Below are 19,101 nucleotides of genomic sequence, written 5' to 3'. Positions count from 1 at the left end.
CACACGCCTGATGCTGGAGCCAACTGTCAAATAATAACCAATCAAGAAAAGCGGTAACATTAAATATAGATGAAGAAAAAAAAGGCAACCGAATAAAACAAGAGCTGGTCTCAAAAAGGTCTTCGTAGCATTTCTTTGTTGCATGGTTTTAATATCTTTTTTTTTAATTTTTATTTCTGTAATCTCCCGCCGGTCCGACTCATCTCCTCTATCTCACCAGCCTACTGCGTCTCAGCACCAGCAGACGCTTGGACGTACTGGTAAGCGAAGTAGGCAGCGGCACCACCGATCAGAATGATGGCATAAAGACCGACACCGAGGCCGGCGCTGCCGCCGCCGGAGGAAGAGTCACCGGATGCCTGGGCGTGAGCCTTGGGGGCAGGGTCGCCGGGCTAAAAAAAAGCAAGTATAGTCAGCCCAGTACTTTCGCAAGGGGTTAGATATTGCATGCGGTGAAGAGAGGACGTACCACGCGTTTGAGGTTACCGACGTGGAGACCCTCCAGGATCTCGCGAGCCTCGTCACTGTGTCCGACGTCCTCAAAGGCCTCTGTTGCGTCCTGGCCACCTACATCGAGGAGGACTTCCTCACCACCACTATGTTATATTATTAGTTAAATGTCCAAAGCCGTCATCGCAGCGCTGATTGTGCGGTCGGGTGGGACATACGGGTGCTCATCGACGAAAGAACTGCAGTCGTAGACCTTATCGTGGACAACCATGTACAGGTCCTTCTTGGTGTTGTGATCGGCGATCTCCTTGAAGGTGAGTTCCTTGTCGGCGGACATTGTGACGGTAGTTTAGAGACCTTGAATTGGGGAGCGGCAATTAGTTACACTGGATTGCGAATATTGAGAAAAAGAAACATGTGGTCCGACTTAGTAGCGAACGGATTGTTTGAGCGCTGGGCAACTTTTCGGGGAGCGATCGGAGGCAGTGAGCGCGGAATCAGAGCTGGACTTACAGAAAAAGTCAACAACGATGGGACAGATCGAGAATAGAAGAACAGCGGCAGGTGAAGCAAGGAGCAAGGAGCAACAAGAGATACAGTCAGAAAGAGAGAGAGAGAGAGAGAGAGTGGAGAGAGAGGGAGGGAACTTAGGGAAGGGAGGCAGAGAAAGTCGAAGATCCGCTCGATTCTGGTCCCTGAGGGCCGAACGTGATTCGACCGCTTCTCCGCCTTTTCGAAGGTTCCTCTCTTCTTCTGATGCCGCGAATTACATCCGGCCCATCTGTCAGGGAGCCAGCTCGGTATACTCTGGTCGACTACACTGCTGCTACTGTTCAGCCTGCTGCTATACACTGCTCCCTTCACCAGCTGCTCTTCGCTCCCCTGCCTCCGTGAGGAAACCGTTGAAGTGGCCTGATATCAGCTGGGCGAATAGGAGTCCTCTTATTTTCGCCTTAGTCACACTAATTCGACACAGTCACACCAGTCACAATGCCGGCTCAGTAGACAAGTTGTCTCAGGTACAGGAACACAGAGCAACGTAGTTTGATAACCAGCATTATTCCATCCTCACTCTGTATCCTTAAGCCAAGCTGTCAACGCCTCTGTATCTCGGAGTGCCCCTCAGGGTATTCTTCCCCCATTAGGCAACAAATACCGCATTTCTTTTCCCGTACTGGCCTGGCAGGCGGACTCCAACGAGGCCCGTCTCACCGGAATGCCCCCGCACTCGACAACCTGGTCTGCCCCTCTTGTTAATCGAGCGCACGAATTAGTAATCGCGGCGGCCAGATTCAGATTCCAGGTTTCCACAGCTTGACATTTGAGTAAGAATTCCCGCGTTAATTCCGACGCCCATCGGGCGCTCCGCCACCTGAGTGACCTGACAATCGATTACCGCAGCTAACCTCGGGGGTCCGCTGCTGTCGGGTAGTGCCTTCGGGATTAACAGCCCGAAATTTAGGTACACTATAGGTACACTACAACATCTCGCTATTGAGTATACACGGATTATATAAATATATTTTGGAAATGATGGCATAAATTACTATCTGGGATATCATATTGAAATTAGAAAACACACAGAGGAGACAAACTGTCGGCTCTAAAGCGTATGCTGATTGCTGAACCGGTCCATGCCTTGACGCCGCCATTTGCTGGTGAAAAAAAAGAGAAAAACGACCTTAAAAGCAAAATGCACAATCAACCAGATGTCGCAACCTCGCGGCTCTCCCACATGCGACGGATCATCATATCGGATTCATTTGGCAGGTATGATTCCTCCGCGTGCTCTTCCTCAGGCCCATGAGAAGCATGTGCGGCTTCATCGGAGGTCGAAAGGAGGCGGTGGGATGGGTGCGGCGGATCCTCTGGGTCTTGGATGTCCGCCTGGGAAACCGAGCTATGAGAACCGGCTTGCTTTCTTCCTAGTAATTGTCTCGAATCGGGGCTCCCCGCGTTGCTGCCACCGTTCTGACCTGCTTTCTTTGCACCCTTCTGTAACAGGACTAGAGCGGGCGCCGACTTGATGGGCTTACCAAGGCTACTTCGGGATTCTTGGCTATAGATATCAGGTTTCCCGTCCTTGAGAATCGCATTTAGACGAGAGAAGCTGTCGCCAGTGGGAGACTGGAATCTCCGCACAACTGTAAGTTCCAAAGCAGCCTTCTCGTATGTCTTACGGATATGCTTTGCTTCGTTCTGATGCACCGGTCCTCCGTTCCTGGATGATCCGTTGACAAGGGCCCGCCCGGCATCATAGGGTCCTGGTCCGGACCGGGCTGTGCCACCGATGTATGTCGGATCTATCCCTGAAGGCGAGACGCTGCTCGTGGATGCGCCATGCGAATCGGGAGGTGAAGTGTTCAATGCTGCAGTGCGCTGCAACCAGAGCTTTTGCTGAGTACGGGAATGAGGCTCTGTTCCGGGCTGGCGGGAGGATGGTGAACCGCGCGGCTTTTTAGAGCTTGCGCTTCGGGGAGACGGCGGGGTTTGCGGGTGGTAGTGTGGGAGAAATGAAGATGGAGTATTCGGATCCGAGTCGGTACGAGACGTTGCAATCCGGCTGTTAATAAATCTAGAGACACCCCCTTCTATAGAGGAAGATCCCCCAGGTGCTGGTGTTGTCGGTGTGCCCGAGTGTGCAATGTTGGCCGATAGCGGTCGCCGCACACCATCCGGGCCGGAGGCCAAGTTCGTCAAGGATGCATTTCTTGATATAGTATCTACCGGTGCGGGTGTCGCTGTGGCAGAAATCGAAGACATTGCGGGCGGCGCTTTAACTGAATGGGATGGGCTGAGAAGACGTGAGGCGATATCGTGGTCGGTCGGCCGTGTAAGCTCCTCTGGACGGGCCTCCTCTGTATATGAGGGTTGCTCCTCTGTCGGGTGAGCGTGCTCCTCTTTGTAGCCTTCGTCGTCTTCGTCTTCGTCGTCCTTGTCGTCGTCGTCGTCGTCGTCGTCGTCCTCGCCTGACGACTGGTCGCCCTCGCGGAAACTCCTGCTTGTAGCTTCGGGAAGACTGGTCGCTCGAGGGAATTGCGGGTAAGGCCGCTTCACGAACGTAAGGGGATCGACTAGCACCGCCGGATTCTCGTCGTTGGTTACTTGCACAACAGAACTTCGCCTGGTGCTCTCAGGGGACTGGGTTGTGTCTTCCCAGTCGCCTTCGTCTGTGGAGTCGCCCAGTTCAAATCCGACTGTCTTCTTCTTCCCAGAGCTGGTATGTGGGCGGTCAGTTACTAGTGCTTTCTTAGGTAAAACACTCGAGTTGCTCCGTCGCAAGGCAGGGCTTGAATTGTTCTTCTTCATGGAGCCACTAGTACGGTTAGAGGCGTCGTCCACCGCTCCATCCCAGCGGATGTGTTGACGGGGCGGGCTCGCAACTGGCGTCACCGGAGCAGATTTCTTGCGCTGATGATGATGATGCAACCGTAACTCCTGGCTGGTATTGTGTCTTTGTAGTTTGCCTAGGTTCTTTCCGAACGACGGATTCCGACCGTGACTGCGATGGCCGCCGCCGACAAGATGCGCCCGATGGGGTCGATTGTGGCCGGGTGCTTTAAGATGAGGGTGGTGAGACGTGTGCGAGTTCGAGAGTTCCCCTTGTGTTGAAGAAGAAGAGGAGCGCGTGACGACGGCGTGGGATGAGACAGCACGGCGGCCCAACCCCGGGCGCTTAACGGGGGACGAGTTGTTCGAAGTCGTCGGCATGGCGGCAGAAGCAAAAGATCCGAATCGAGCGACAAGCAGCTGCGAGCAGCAAATCAGTATCAATGATTGGAGGTTTCCTCCTGCAATTATTGCTTTCGCCGCAGCAACAATAATCAGCAACACAGCCGGGCAGGATCGACCAGGAAAGAACAGAAAGAAAAGCAATTATTGATGAGCGATGGCGTCGAGCTTGTTGCTTGACAAGCGCGGGGCGAGGCAATTGGTGGAATATGGCGAGGGCAGAACAGGGGTCGAGGAATGACAGAAAGATAAGGCGGAGAAGGGCTGTCGTTGAGAGATATATCCCCTGGCAAAATCCGCTGCCACTGAGGCAAGGCGAAGCGAGGAGAGGAGATGAAAGTGGCACGGACGAAGTCAGTGAAGCAGAGTTAAGGTTAGTCTTCTGGAAGAAGAGAGGAATCGCTTACGCGTTACCGGTACTCCAGCCGTTTCCATCCAACTTTTCAACGCCGCATTAGGTTTATTACTAGGACGGTCTAGACTCCGTAATTGTCATCCAACTACAACATTACAGTTAATATTCGTGGTTCAGATGTGTTGCTATCGCCTACTATCGGGAGTGAATATACATCCAATTTCGCAACCAGGAAAAAGCCAATTCGTCTGGTATCATAATGTAACATGGAAACAACTAGACAGTACGAACAGAAACCACCAATTTAAAATAATAGACTGCCATAAAGCCAACAGTTACAGCTCGATCAAACTCTCCTCGACGGCCGGTCGAGATGGTGCTGGTTGCTGATACTGTACGGGAGGAGGAGCGCTGATAGGAGAGACGTCACCACCGTAAGGTGCTTGATAACTAATGTTTCCCTGGTAATATCCTTGGTAGGCCCCTCCTTGTGTAGGTTGTTGCTGCTGCTGTGGGAAATAATACGATTGGGCTGGCGGCTCTGCTGGTTGAGGTTGTGCCGATTGCGGTGGTCGTGAATCTGCAGGCTGCATGTACCCAGCAGGCAGCCCATGTTCAACGGGTGGAGGTTGTTCCCCAGGGTGTGGTGTGAGCCCTGGCGGCTGGTAATATGAGTCGCGTCTCCTTACTGGAGACGGCTGGTAAGGAGATTCAACTTCTCCTTGTCTAGGCTGCTGGAACTGCTTCTCTTGCTCTTGGTATGCCGGCGAGGTGTAGAATTGTGATGGTACCCCTGGGGTAGAGTAAACTGCAGTGTTATATGCATTGTTGGGGGGTTGCTGAGGCGGGGCGACTGGTTGGTGAGTCTGATTCCAGTGCGGACTTGGAGATGACTGTTGAGGTTGCGGGTTCAATGAAGGAGTCACCACAGCGGTGTCTCGTTCAAGCTGTGGTTGGGAGTAGGGGGCGCGGGCGGGACCCGGTTGTTCGACGGCCGAGTTTCCATAATAGAAATTCTCGGCGCCTGGTTTTACTTCGCCCGTGTTGGAGGGCATCGACGGGTATATATTCGGGTATTGAGCACCTCCGGGGACAGGGCCGTATCCCAGGTTATGTTGAGAATATGCACTGGACAGTCTTTCTTCCAGCATACGATCATAATACCGGACCACTGTTGATAATTTGGCATGAAGATCCAGTAGTGTATCTAAACCAGTTAGTTATGCAAATGCTTCAGCGACACCCAAGGACACTACTTACCATGCTTGCTCATAGTTTCACCATAGCTGCGCGCTAACTTTGGTCGAAGCGCGCCAATACTCTCGTACAGCTCCTGAATTTGAGGCTCGCGTAGAATTGTTCCCGGTGGTTGATGTTGTAATCGGTCAACGAGGGTGGAGAAAAGGTGAATATTCTCTACCTCGACAGGACTGAGTTCATATGGGTTCTTTGGTAAAGATGTAGTGGCAGGTGTGGCAGGAGTGGACAATTCGACAGCATTAGTATTCTTCAAGGCTGCGGCATGCTTTTGTTTGTGCTCTTCCATATCACGGAGCGACGCCTCTATAGCGGCTTTTAGATTCGCATCCTCCTCTTCGTCATTACTAGGCCCGGGTCCTGCGTTTGTAGGCGCTGAAGTAGGTTTGGGCTGCGGGACATAGCCGCTTGAAGACCTATTCTGGGCTTCTTCCAAGCTCATCTGCAACGCTCGACGCAAATCGTCATCGAATCCCGATTCTGCCCTAGCGGTACGGGGTTCCATAACGCTAGATTTTGTGATCGAGGTATTCTTGAAAGCCGATCGATCCGCCAAGGCGCCTTGGGCAAATGGCTTGGAGGTTAGTTTTGCGTAGCAACCGTCGTCAACGCGAACAGGTTGTAGGATCCCGAGGTGAGGTAACGGAAGAGTTTTGCTGGAACACTGCGCATCAAAGACGTTTCCGCAATTCCTGCAGTGATGCTTGCGATTCATGAAACTGAATGCTGTACGGCAGCGCATACAAACGTCGGAATCAATCCATTCCGGAGGCTGTAAGTAATTCAAAGTTAGGGTTGATCTTAGAGGTATTTGACCGAATGGTTCTGCCTACCGCGCTGCTTTCAAGCATACTCCCACTAATTGCAGTCTTTGGTGGAAAGTGGAAGCCTTCGAGTTGCAACTTCCGGTATGTTTCTCCCAAATAATTCAAATCCATGCGCCCTTGAGCAGCCATAGCCCAATCTTGTATCAATTCTAGCATCGTTTCCTTCACATTTGAGTTCAACGGGACGCCTTCGGTCTTGAGGAGCGAGACCAGATTATCCATGAACTCTCTTGATGCGATCTCCGCCAGGAAATGGGTTCCGCCATTTTTTACACACGTATCTGTAAGCTAGAAGAGGATCTTATTAGACTTCATAGAGTGTATCATGAAACAAGGAGAAGCCAACCTTTAAAGTCGCTATTTGAATGTTCGGGTTCTTGTTCTCCAGCCGTCGTTTCAATGATCGCATCGCCTCCTTTGGCTGGACACCCTTTGATCGAATGAGATCCGATATCTCGAGATTTAGAGCAATATCTTCAAGAGAAGATGCGGTGGCGCGCTCAACCTGCTCATCGAGCGGTGAGGCAGAAGAGAACCAACCCGCCATGATAGATGCGGGGATGGATAGAAAGCACGGAAGGAGGGGGGAATCAGCGACTCAGATCAGCTGAGGAAGAGGAAGAGACGATAGCTTGGAGACAGTGACAATGATGGCAGGAAAATAATCGGTGAGTTCTGAAACGGTGTGAGACAAGGACCGTAAACAGGCGCGAGAGCTCCAAGGTTGACTTCGAGCTCCCAGGCTGTATCGCTTGCGATGCGCCCCATTGGTCTGGATGCCTAATATCCGCTGACTCAGCCTCTAAACATGTGCTGTGTGGCGTCATAGAAAAGGCGGTACATAACAGCACCGCCTGCTTCTGCCGGTAATTGAGGGGGCGGTGAATAATGACACCAAGTGCCCGGTATACATTACATAAATCCGTACATAATTTACCCCAGAATCATCCCGCAAATCTGCCAGACAAGTGACAGCATGTGTTGATTGACCGGCTGTCCTGGCGTTGTCACCGTTCATCCTGCTCTTCGTCTCTCTTTTCAGACTTACACACGCTCTCTTTTTCTCGGATTGCCCCCCCTTCCGTCTACCCACGCTTTGTCGGATTCCTTTTTACGGCTGCCTGCTTTGTCGCCGCCACTATCCCGAATCCCACTGCTCGGCGCTTCCTCCGCATTGCCCTACCCCCCGGCTTCAATGAATCCTCATTCTTAACCATTGTATAATGGCCCCAGATGCTGCGGCACTACCCTCGCCGCCAACTTTCGCGCCGGGGGATTCGCTCAATCGTCATAACATAGGTGGCATGGTTCCCGACGGCACACAGACGGATGGAACGGCGAGGTATCAGAATGGGTTCTCGCCGCGCTTTCCGAATATAAAAGACCTTCAAGATGAAGCAGCGGCGTTGGAGGTGAACGAAACCACGTCGGTATGTGTCTTGCGACCCGTGACTTGAACTGATATACAGTCTTGGCTAACTCCGCCCGCATAGCTTACCGACTTGTTGACCACGGCTCAAGACGCCATCGCGAAATTTCGAGGGTTCGCAGACAGTAACCAGCTCGACAAAGCATATGTGCAATACGTTCGCGCTTCAGAAATAACCATCAACCTTATTCCACGTCACCCGGAGTATCGGAACGCCGCAAACCAGGTCCCTGGTTGGCATAGGCAGTTTTCGGACCTGATGATGGCAAGTATTACCGCTCTTTAACAGGAACCTAGGCTTTCCTCTAGGGTACTTGCTTGCTTTGAATAGACCCCACTAACTATGTCTCGGCAGGCCGTACGAACCAAGCAGGGAACGGTGGACACGATCAAGCAACAAATTGTGGACAATAACCTTATGAGTATGGCCCAACCGACAGGCCAGTTTTCACCTACCGCTCGGCGACCAGTTTCGCAAATATCCCCAGCGAGCACATATTTGCCCACAAGCCAACGAGGCCGCCAAAATGAGGCAGGAGACTCATCTACACGGATGCCTAGCCCGTCACAGTTTCAATCGTCCGCCTCGCAAGAGCATATGAACAGGTATTCGGCGCCTCCAGATGTACTTGCTCAGCGGCTCGCTAGATTAAAGACAACGTCGCCTACAAGTAATGGTGGAAGCCCAGCGCCAAACAGCTGGGGAGACAATGAAAATGGGCATGTTGAAAACCAATCTCCTCGGCCGTCCTCCTATGTCTCTCATGGTCCAGTAAATGGGTCAAAACTAAACTCTCCTTCTAGGCGACCTCTGGGTCCCCGTACCATGGGGCAAACCCAGAATGCACCTTCTTTACCACCAAAAATTCCCCTCAACACATCGCTTCCGCGGGCACCGGATCCTGCTTATAGCCCAATATTTACCGTACCTTCCCAGCCTCCGTTCAACCCACCCAGAACATCGACAGAGAGCTTCCGTCAAATGCACCCCCAATATTCTCATATTGCCAATTCGCGTCCTGGTAGCCAGAGCCCAAACGGTCTTGATGATAACGCTTATAGGTCTCGAACTCCAAATGGCGTTCATCTGACTAAAGCACCTGCTAGCAGCACTGCCGATCTACCACATAGATCTACCATTACTGCTCAGGAGCTACTGGACCACCTCCGACGGTATAACATATTACTGATCGACGTGCGTCCTCGAGAGGAATTTGATAGCGGCCATGTTTATGCAAAATCAATCATATGCATAGAACCCGTGGCACTAAAGGAAAATGTGTCGGCAGAAGAACTTGAGGAACGTTTGGTTGTGTCTCCTGAGCATGAACAGTCGTTGTTTGAGAGGCGCAACGAGTTTGATCTGGTTGTCTATTATGACCAGACTACTAGCTCGAATAGCTATCTTGCCGGCCCGCCCGTTGGAACTACATCACCTCATCTCAGGGCATTATACGACACACTTTACGAATTTAATGCTTACAAACCCTTGAAGGATGGCCGCCCACCCGCTCTTCTTCTAGGCGGCCTTGATGCTTGGATCGACATTCTAGGACAGCAGTCTCTTGCCACGTCATCCACAGCGGCCATATTAGCGTCTATACAGACGAAGCGGCCTGTAGTAAAGCCAGGGCGGCCTCTCGGGAGAGTCCCAACGATGGCTAGCGCAAATTCTAGCCTCGAGATAAGAAAGCGAAGGCTTCGCAAGCTTGAACAGTTGAATCCAGAGGAGCTCACCGAATGGCTAGAGAAGTCAAAGACGGAGGAAATCGACGCAAGTGCTTATCTCGGAGAGGATGCGCTCACAGAGGAACCCGAGCAAGACCAACAACAGGGTGAACCTCCAGTTTCGCCCTTTGTTCGTTCATACGAGGATTTCTTACGTCGTTTCCCGGAGCCCCACGCCATTCAGCAGTCAATGGTACAGACCCAACAAGGACCGCCGGTAACCCCTGACTATGCGACTCCTGTGCCTGTCGTCCCATCAAGGCCCCGACCTGCAGTTCCGCGTCCCAGTTACAGCGGCGTGTCAGATGGTCGACAGATACAAGCACCGTTGCTGAGACAAAACTCAGCAACCAAGACTGCCCTTTACACGTCAAATTCAGTACTCAATCGCCTCAAACTTTCTCGTACTGGACTAGCAAACTTCGGGGTTACCTGCTACATGAACTCGACAATACAGTGTCTAAGTGCAACGATACTGATGAGCAAATTTTTCATTGACGACCGGTTTAGGTTTTATGTTCAAAAGAATTGGAAGGGCTCTCAAGGTGTTATGCCTGGTCTATTTGCCAACCTCATAAGATCTCTCTGGAAAAACGATGTGCAGGTAATCATGCCGACATCGTTCCGGAATTTCTGCGGACGTCTGAACCAGGAGTGGTGCATAGATAGGCAGCAGGATGCAAAGGAGTTCTTTGATTTTGTCGTGGATTGCCTCCACGAAGACCTCAACGTAAACTGGCAGCGGACACCACTGAGGCCGTTGACATTCGAAGAGGAGATGCAGCGGGAAAGGATGCCCGTTGCTAAGGTTTCCAGAATAGAGTGGGATCGGTATTGCCATCGAGAAGAGTCGTTCATCTCCTCACTCTTTGCTGGGCAGCATGCTAGTCGGCTTCGGTGCACGACGTGCAAGCGGACTTCGACCACGTATGAAGCTTTCTACAGCATCAGCGTTGAAATTCCACCATCCGGAAAGTGCGACATTTATCAATGCCTCCGCAGCTACTGCCAGGAAGAGATGCTAAGCGGCGACGAAGTTTGGAGGTGCCCCTATTGCAAATGCGAGCGAGTCGCAACCAAACGGATCATTATCACTCGTGCGCCCCAGATTCTGGTGGTTCACTTCAAGCGGTTCTCTGCCTCTAAAACGCAGAGCGCTCGTAAGATCCACACTCCTATCGATTTCCCCCTGCATGGCCTCCGCATGGACGACTTTGTCTTTTCGCAGCCTAAGCAGACTGTCGCTGGCGATGTTCCCGGCAAGGGATTGCAAGACCCAACTTCCGCCACAGAGCCACCGTTCACGTACGATGCATATGGAGTCCTACGCCATTTAGGCTCGTCCATGGGTAGCGGACATTATATATCACTAGTACGTGATGCATCTCGGCAATGTTGGCGCAAGTTCGACGACGGTCGAGCAACCGACTTCAACCCCCGCGACATGTCATTCAAAGACCGATTGCAGAACGAGCAGGCGTACATTGTATTTTACGAGCGTGCTCCAGCGAAGTAACGGCCCCCCCCGTCTCTTTATCCTCCTCGAACCTTACCTGACCCACCCATCTATTTCTGCGCGTGTCTTCTGTGAAGAAACGATGCGCTTACTTCATGCTGTAATGATTTGACGTTGACGCTTTCCCTGCTTCTCTTTTCTTCCAGCTGGACTTCTACCTAGCTTCGCGAATATCCTTTCTTAAACTTTCGCATCTGTTTCTCCTGAATAGCATACATGTTGACCATGATACGGAATTATCTGGCATTCGGCTTTGTCCATGCGATAGGGGCTTTGTATAGATTTCTTGACCTTTAATCGGCTTTGCGTTTGATGTTGTATTCATAGTAGTTGGTTTATGAGCCTTACGCAGCGATTATAGAACCGTTATTTTTATTCTTATTTTATTTCATTTTTTTTTCCATTCATATATAAAGGTTCTATGTTGGAAGTAAATAGCATAGAAATATAAGCCGCACGTGCGCCGGTTGCTTAAAGAACCCGTGTGAGACAGTTATGGTTGAATGATGATTAGGCTGTCTCTATCTAATTTTGTGAAATATGAAGAGTAGTCGAACTGATAGTAAGATAAAGGATCGCATAATGATGACTATTGTGAGGGTGGTAGTGGTGGATAGATAGATTTGAGGTGGAGAGTGTATAGATCGAGATCGGATACTTTCAGGCTCTCTCGCCCTGGCTTTGCTTTCCGTGGTGGCCGCCCCGGCCCCGACGCGATGAACCCCCATTTATTGCTGAATCCGTAGGAGGTTTCTTTGCGGTCTGCGTCTGTTGATGCCGATGGTGTGGGCTACTGTTTCGAGCATTCTTCGGAGTAGGAGCATGTTCAGAATCGTTCCGCTCAGGCTGCTGAGGTGACGCCATACTGCTAGAACCATGGGGCACCTTTCCGCGCCGCTTGCGTTGGCCCGAGCCTTTGTTGCCCCGGCGTCCTCCGCGGTGGTCTCTTTCATCTTGGTTAGGTTCCGCATCTGGTTCCGGAATACCCTGCACCCGTCTGCTCTCTTTGTCCCACCATTCTTGGAAGGCTTGTTCAGCTTGGATATCTTGGAGGTTGTGTTTGGCTGTTGCGGCTTCGTGGATTTCGTCTTTCTCTGTTTGCTGTTGCATTAGGATTGTGGCCAGGGACATGGAGCTTGCAGAGTCGGAGTGGAAGCTTGTCTGGTAGGGCTCCGGCCTAGGGATGTGACGGACAGATTGGATGGAGGGCGGAGGGCTGGTTGTATCGTTAGGGGATGTCGAGGGTGCTCCTGTGTCTGACGGCCGTGGAGGTTTGGTATTGCCCGAGACACTGCGGCCCTTAAATGGCACTGGGTTCATTGGATGCTGAGGCTTAGGCGAAGGTGCGCCCGATACAGTCTGACGGAGAGTCATTCCTGGCTTCTGTGTTGACTTCGATGATGTCGTGGGAGATGGGACATCTTGTCCATTCGGTGAAATACCAGCAGGGGCTTGACTTGGGGTTGGAAGCTTCCATGGGCTCTGTGCCGCTTCCTTCGCCTTTTGCTGAGCGATGGCCATCTCCTGCATCTGCTGTTGCTGCATCTTCTTTCGTTCCTTTTGCGATAACTTTGGAACAGAAGAACTGGTGTTTTCTTTCCGTGCAGACATCCCTAAACTGATATTCGAAACTCGGCTGTCTGACGCTTCGCTCATTATATCCTTGAGGGCTTTCTTAGAACCCGAGATCGGCGTTGAGTTCCAAGGCACCTGGGATGAATGCGGCGGAGATATGGATCCGTTCTGCTTTCCTTGGGGGGTTGTTGTCTGGAATCTAGACGGGGATTTGGCTATACTCGCATCCTGCGGAGAGCCCATTCGGTCATCTAAGTAGCTTCGGTCTCCAAAAGACGTTCTATCTTGTAGACTGGACCCAAGTGCTAGGTTATCATTCCATGGTCGAGTATCGTTCTCATCAGTGGACTTGAAGTGACGATCCACTGCTTTCCCTTTGACTGAATCGAGAGCGGACAGCAATGGCTCATCATCCATTTGGAACATGAGGTCACCAGTTGACTGTTTGGATTTGAGCAGCGGACTGTCATAGACAGCAGCATCACGATTTTTGTTCCTGGGTTTTAAGGCCGATGGAGAGGCTGCAGCTTTCTCGTTTGATGTTCGGTACTTTCCCTCATGAGAGTCGATCTTGTTGATATGAGTCTTGAGCCTCATAAAGTCGATTAGTCGACGCTTATCGGCCTCTACCGACGAGACAACTTCTGGATATTTCTCGTAGAGATACTCAGCTGTGTTGCGGACTCTAGATATTGGCAATTCTGTCAATTGATTATCCTGGCAAACGTAATCAAGAGCACGGAGTAAATGCCCGTCAAGGTCTCCCAAGAGCCTACCAAACCGTTAGTTTTAAAGAAACTTGTCTGCTCGTGGATCCATAATACTCACTTGTTTGAAATCAAGTCCTCCAAGTTGAGGCAAATATACTCCAACGCAGCATCTTTGAACTCTGTCACGAAGCACGGAGCAACCGAATTGAGAAGGTGACACACATTCCGCGAGGTCACTGCAACATGTTAGCACTAGGTTCATATTTAAGAATTGCGTCATGTAACTTACCGAATTCTCCCAGAGCCTTTTGGCAGATCTGTGCTAGTCTATCAATCATCAATTCGTTGGCCACAAACCCAACGTCGATGATAAGATCAACAAAGTCTTGAGTATCTTTCGTCCGGACCTCATCGAAGAGGCGATCATCCACGTCCGCATACATGTATCGGAGAACAAAATCGAAAATCGGAGGTTCGATATGTTTGAGGTCAACGTGGACTTTGTCATTGGGGCTTTTTCGTCGAGATGATAGCCACCTGCCACCCGAACGACCATTGAACAGAGCATTGAAGAAGGGGCATCTTTGACAGATAAATTGGCTGTGAGCAGGTACCTGGCCGCCACTCAGTTCAATCACGACATCAGCGCTTTCGAAGAAGGCCGGGTCGTCGAGAGCCACAGCAAAATCGCCCTTCATACTCCTCACTGGTTTTATCATGAGAACCGCAGCTCGTTCCAAGGCTGGAAGATCCAAGTGCGTGGCCATACGTATCACCTCTGTTCGGACCTGGCGGAAGCGGGAGGCATTTTGCGAGGATCGCGCGTCTTGCCACACATCAAGGACATTGTCCGTGTATAAGAAGAAAGCAAGATTCAAAATAGTCAGAACATCGACGCCTTGAAAGAGTATTCGGGGCTGTCGATCATCGCCTTCCATGATAGTTAGGAGTTCAGGTACCGAGGCTTTGTGTTTACATCGAAATTCCTGAAGTGCCTTCCTGAGAACTGAACTGCGGCCTGCTAGGGTAAATTCATGGACAGGCACTCGTATATCCGAAACGGTTGTCATAACCCAGAATGTTCCCGTAGGTGGTTCAGCGGTTGTTTGTCGAAAAAAAAGATCAAGGTTAGGCGAGTCAACAAGGGTTTTTTTAATCCCTATGACTGATGCTATATTATAGGGTGTCTCGCTATCGACGAGACGAACATGCCCACCTGGCTCTGTAGTTTCGCGGATGGAATTGAAGGGCGATAGCGGCCAGATGTCTCTCCAAAGGCTCGTTATATCAACGTTGATCTGTTCCTTGGTTACGTCGCATTCGCGTTGAGCAACCGCAAATGCTCCAAAGGCATTGCTGCAAACACCAACAACCCGGGAGAGGCCAGGCACACGAGAAAATTTGTACTCTCTCAACGATCCATCCTTCGTTTTCCTTCGTCGCTCCTTCATCCATGCTGAGCCCGAAGCTGTGCAGATAATTATGGAACCGTCCTGACCAACATCGACATCTTCGGCTGCCATATGCTCCTTCTTCACGGTCCAAACACGCATGGGCGTGGATAAAGAATTACGAATTTTCGAGGGATTGGTCGTGGAGGTCAAACTCGGCAAATTCTCTAATTTGTTGACCTGCGCTGTGAAAACGTCCCCTGAACTTGACAATGCACAGATAGTATTTCCGCCAGACCGAATTTTAACGATGCGGTTGGTGGATGTATCGTAACGGGTGGTCATGAAGCTGTCTCTTATGAATCTGGAGTTGACCTCCAACGGAAACGAGAGCTTGGAATAGCCATAATGGGAGAACACCCAGACTTCGTGGTTCAGAAGCAAAACCGCGGTAGCCTGATCGGTGGCAGATACACTGTGTATTGGGGTGTTGAATAGAGAAGCACCCACACGTCGTGGTGTCGTTTGTACTTCAAGCGACCGAGCGTCTGAATCAACAAGGCCCAGCTGACCTTCGTTCTTGCCGAAAGTATACAGGCCAGAATTACTGAAGACAACCGAATGGATGGCCGATGCTGCTGCTCCAAGGATGGTCTCTTTCTTGAAGGGGTTGAAGATTTGTCGTGGAGATGGTTGGATCGGTACGTCATCCTTGTTGCTTGTCCTTGGAAGGCCATAGCCTAATTGACCAAACTTATTACTCCCCCAGCTGAAAATATCTCCATTCTCAGTAATAGCGAGGGTATGGTCCTGACCGAGTGCAACAGACTTGACCTTCTTGTTGGCAAGTCCGCCGCCCTCAATGCAGACATAGCTAAACCTTGTGCTCTCGTCCCCGGTGCCCAGGCGACCACCCGGACCGAAGCCACACATAAAGAGATTGGATTCGGGGTCGTCTGTGAGGATCGCAGTGTGAAGCTTGGACATTTCCAGGGCCTGATATTTAAGTGGCTTGGCTTTGATGAAAGCTGGTAGGCCTTGATCGAGACTCGACTCATGCGATGACACAACATTTGGGTGTTCTTGCAACTCTCGATACTCTCGAAAGAACCGCTTCAAAAGGTGTGCTGGACGCGTGAGCGTTACTCTTTCAGGGTATTGCCGATCGTCCTGATCTCCAACACCAAGGTTCAAATTCTTGTTACTCCCAAAAGTGTATACTTCGTCCCCAGACAGGTCGTTCATTGGGCTTTCTAGATACTCAACGGCATCTTCATCATCGGAAGAGCCGGCGGCAGAATCATCGTCCTGCCAAGGGGTTGGGGGTGGATTCAGAGGAGTGGCAGATGTCACGCTTTTAGAATTGCGAGAGTTGATTGTTGCCGCATAAACGTCAAAGGGACTGTAACCTTCTCGATCTTTGATCTTGATGAGACTACCACTAAGATGGCCTAAAGAGCTCGGTTTGCTCAAATCTGTTGCGTCCCGAGCATCTCGTGCCATCAAAGCCTGCGCGATTGTAGCATTACCCGCGTATAGAGCTCGGTGGAGCGATGTCCACCCACTCTCCAAATCCTGCGCATAGATATCAAGACATGGTACCTCTAACAGCGCTACAGCAAAATCGGCGGCCGTAGGTTTGGGTGAGGAGGCGACGTGATGTAAGAGGGTTCTTCCATGCTGGTCTCGAGCGTTCAATTCATCGCGGGATATTGCTTTGGCCGTCCGAGAGCCACCGGTTCGATCTGGCACAGAGGTCGCAGGAGACGTGCCAGTTAACCTTTTACCCTTTGGCGAAACACCCAACGAGGATGAGATCACCGGGCCGGACGTGCCTGAGTGGAAATGTGAAGATGCTCCAGACGGAGCTCGTTGGCCGCCAGAGGTATAGCTGGCACTGGCCAGATACCGCTGAAAGCTCTCAACGTCATCGCGTAGGAAAAATTCCCAAAGCTTGCTACTCATGTGCCCAGTAATGATATCGTGTCAGAAACTCTTGTCAGCCCGGAACCGGAGCGTCGGCTTCACCGCGGAGGTGGACGCACAGGTGGGAATTCCGAGGGCGATAAGAGGATTCTGACGGAGAGGGATGGGGTCGTCGATAGTCCTCGACGCGTATAGGGTATCGTAATTTTGAAATCAGTATAGCAGATGCACAGATGTGAGATTTCACGGGAGGGAGGACGACGCGGCGCGATGGGAGAAAACGTTCGTTGTGCGAAACGCGATTGTGTGGTGGCGATGACTCGACGGATGACGGCTGAAATGAACAGTTATCTCCGAGGCGCGAGTGGTCGGCGGAGAACAAGGGGATGTCGAGGCTCGAGATGTGCGACTGAGAGGAGAATTCGCTATCGCGGTCGCGGTCGAGGGGAAGGGGCGCAATTAATCAATTATGAAGCAGCAACGAGCTTCGACGTGAATGATGGAACCGTGGATAGAAACCCCCGCGGCCAATCGGGAGCTGCAGGCCCCTCCATGAGCCCCGACGAGAGGCCCAGGACGACCGTTTCTCCCCCTCCTGCTCCTCATACTTTTGCACATCCATGGCTTAGCTGTGATGCAATTGCAGCCTGGTCCCCATTCCCGTGCTCGACGAATTGTTTGCAAATCTCGTCCTGGCCCTGGATTTCCGCCCGTGATATTCCGGGGTGCGCCGACGCCGTTACTGTCTAGCGAACTCCTGGATACCATGATGTCGAAAGACCCCTGTTTCCAGCCCTTAGTATAACCTGTAGGTAGACTCGAGCTGCCCTTTTTTGCCGGGGGGGGGGGAATTACCGGTAGTCATATTGCCTATTGATTCCACACTCTGCTACTTCAAGTCGGAGCCCCGTCAGCAGCGACAGGAATGGCTTGGGAGATTGATCTGGACGATCCATTGCAGTTCTGTAGCAACTGGGGCCAGCCCGGAGCAAGGGCAACCCTAGGCACAATTGTATAGCACCAGAATATGGTGCTCGATGAGAATCTCCGATTTACCTTGGACTCGATCTCTGAGACAGAGACGCTATGCTTTGTGTCTATCTGGGCTTTTGATTATGCGCCGCGCGAGCTTGGCCCTACTCAGCGCTGATGTGTCGGAACCGGAGCTCTCTTGTTGCGCGTTGTGTCTTCGAGCTAGACGCTGGATGAGGATGGGAATCTCGTTAACAGATTGGTAGACATGGTGGCTAAGCCGGTATCATCGCTACCGAAAGATTTCAAGCAGAAATTGTACACATGAGGAGGATTAAATTATATTATGCTTCTTGTTGTGTGCCTTAGGTACTGCTCTCCAGTAAACTGCACCCTAAACCACCATATGCAGGTTATTAGCCAGCTCTGCCTACTTTCTCCGCAAAAACAAGTGACTTATTACAGCTGCCTGGCTGCTTTGCTTATACCTATGTGAGAATGCCGACCCAACTTTACATCATGACGTTATTCGCGCTTTGAGTCGTCTCCATCCTGTGCTTGCTGACTCTTAGACATGCCCGAAGTCTTTATAACCGCTGGGACTTCATGGGCCGTGGTTGGCATTACCGTATAATCTCCTGGAATGGGACAAGTTTGGTTTTTTTTTTTTTTAAGAATTGCAAGCAGTGGCATCCATCTGTATTTTCTGGAAATAGAACAGCCCACGGTCCTACAGAAGGGCATCAGGTGACTTCTCGCAAGCGAGCGTTAGCAACAAGAGAATTACTGTGCCTCAAGCATCAGATACCTTGCTGGCTGCGGAGTGGCTAGCGCGGTACGCAGCGTACCTTGTAGAGGAAAGATGTGGCTGCCAATACCCAGGCAGATCTCTTCTGGGGCACGAGTCCGCCTTGGGGCTCCACCTTGTAGCAGGCTGTTGCAGATGAGGCGACCAGTCCGAGACTGGCGGGCTTCAAGTCTCAGGGTCTGGCGAAGTGATCTATACCCAGCAGCCGCCGCTCTCATGCATGGGGCTCGGGATTGGAACCCCGGCCTCTGAGAGATAACCAGGTAGACTGGCGTCGTTAGTTGCAACGGACCTTTCGACAGATAACGCAAGAAGCTGCACCTGACCCGGCTGTCACGGGAAGATCGCCATCGGTGGAGAGCCCTTCACCGCCTTCCCGAACCCTGTCTCGACCATCTCACCACCAACCGGCCTGATCGCGAATC

The 19,101-nt window shown here is 51.4% G+C and overlaps 5 protein-coding genes across 5 annotated transcripts; 1 reads left to right on the top strand and 4 right to left on the bottom strand.

The window, feature by feature from the left end:
• Positions 1–221: 221 nt before the first annotated feature.
• Positions 222–787, bottom strand: APUU_20994S (cytochrome b5-like heme/steroid binding domain-containing protein; the record flags this gene model as incomplete). The annotated part of the gene is made up of 3 exons (XM_041699697.1): positions 222–392; positions 470–596; positions 669–787. 3 exons carry the CDS (start codon positions 785–787, stop codon positions 222–224), a joined length of 417 nt encoding a protein of 138 aa, XP_041552756.1.
• Positions 788–2,151: 1,364 nt separating this feature from the next.
• Positions 2,152–4,161, bottom strand: APUU_20993S (uncharacterized protein; the record flags this gene model as incomplete). The annotated part of the gene is made up of 1 exon (XM_041699695.1): positions 2,152–4,161. The coding sequence occupies one exon, from the start codon at positions 4,159–4,161 to the stop codon at positions 2,152–2,154; it is 2,010 nt and encodes a 669-aa protein (XP_041552755.1).
• A 711-nt stretch (positions 4,162–4,872) lies between these two features.
• On the bottom strand, positions 4,873–7,168 carry vps27 (ESCRT-0 subunit protein VPS27; the record flags this gene model as incomplete). The annotated part of the gene is made up of 4 exons (XM_041699694.1): positions 4,873–5,744; positions 5,798–6,566; positions 6,628–6,909; positions 6,968–7,168. The coding sequence occupies 4 exons, from the start codon at positions 7,166–7,168 to the stop codon at positions 4,873–4,875; spliced, it is 2,124 nt and encodes a 707-aa protein (XP_041552754.1).
• Positions 7,169–7,844: 676 nt separating this feature from the next.
• DOA4 (putative ubiquitin C-terminal hydrolase) lies at positions 7,845–11,294 on the top strand (the record flags this gene model as incomplete). The annotated part of the gene is made up of 3 exons (XM_041699693.1): positions 7,845–8,051; positions 8,115–8,315; positions 8,406–11,294. The coding sequence occupies 3 exons, from the start codon at positions 7,845–7,847 to the stop codon at positions 11,292–11,294; spliced, it is 3,297 nt and encodes a 1,098-aa protein (XP_041552753.1).
• Positions 11,295–11,954: 660 nt separating this feature from the next.
• APUU_20990S (BTB domain and ankyrin repeat protein) lies at positions 11,955–16,935 on the bottom strand (the record flags this gene model as incomplete). Its single annotated transcript, XM_041699692.1, has 3 exons — positions 11,955–13,641; positions 13,698–13,815; positions 13,869–16,935. The coding sequence occupies 3 exons, from the start codon at positions 16,933–16,935 to the stop codon at positions 11,955–11,957; spliced, it is 4,872 nt and encodes a 1,623-aa protein (XP_041552752.1).
• Between the last annotated feature and the right edge of the window lie 2,166 nt (positions 16,936–19,101).

This window comes from Aspergillus puulaauensis, chromosome 2 (genome assembly GCF_016861865.1).
Source record: "Aspergillus puulaauensis MK2 DNA, chromosome 2, nearly complete sequence".
Lineage (NCBI taxonomy): Eukaryota > Fungi > Ascomycota > Eurotiomycetes > Eurotiales > Aspergillaceae > Aspergillus > Aspergillus puulaauensis.
This window is presented reverse-complemented; position numbering and strand designations above follow the sequence as displayed.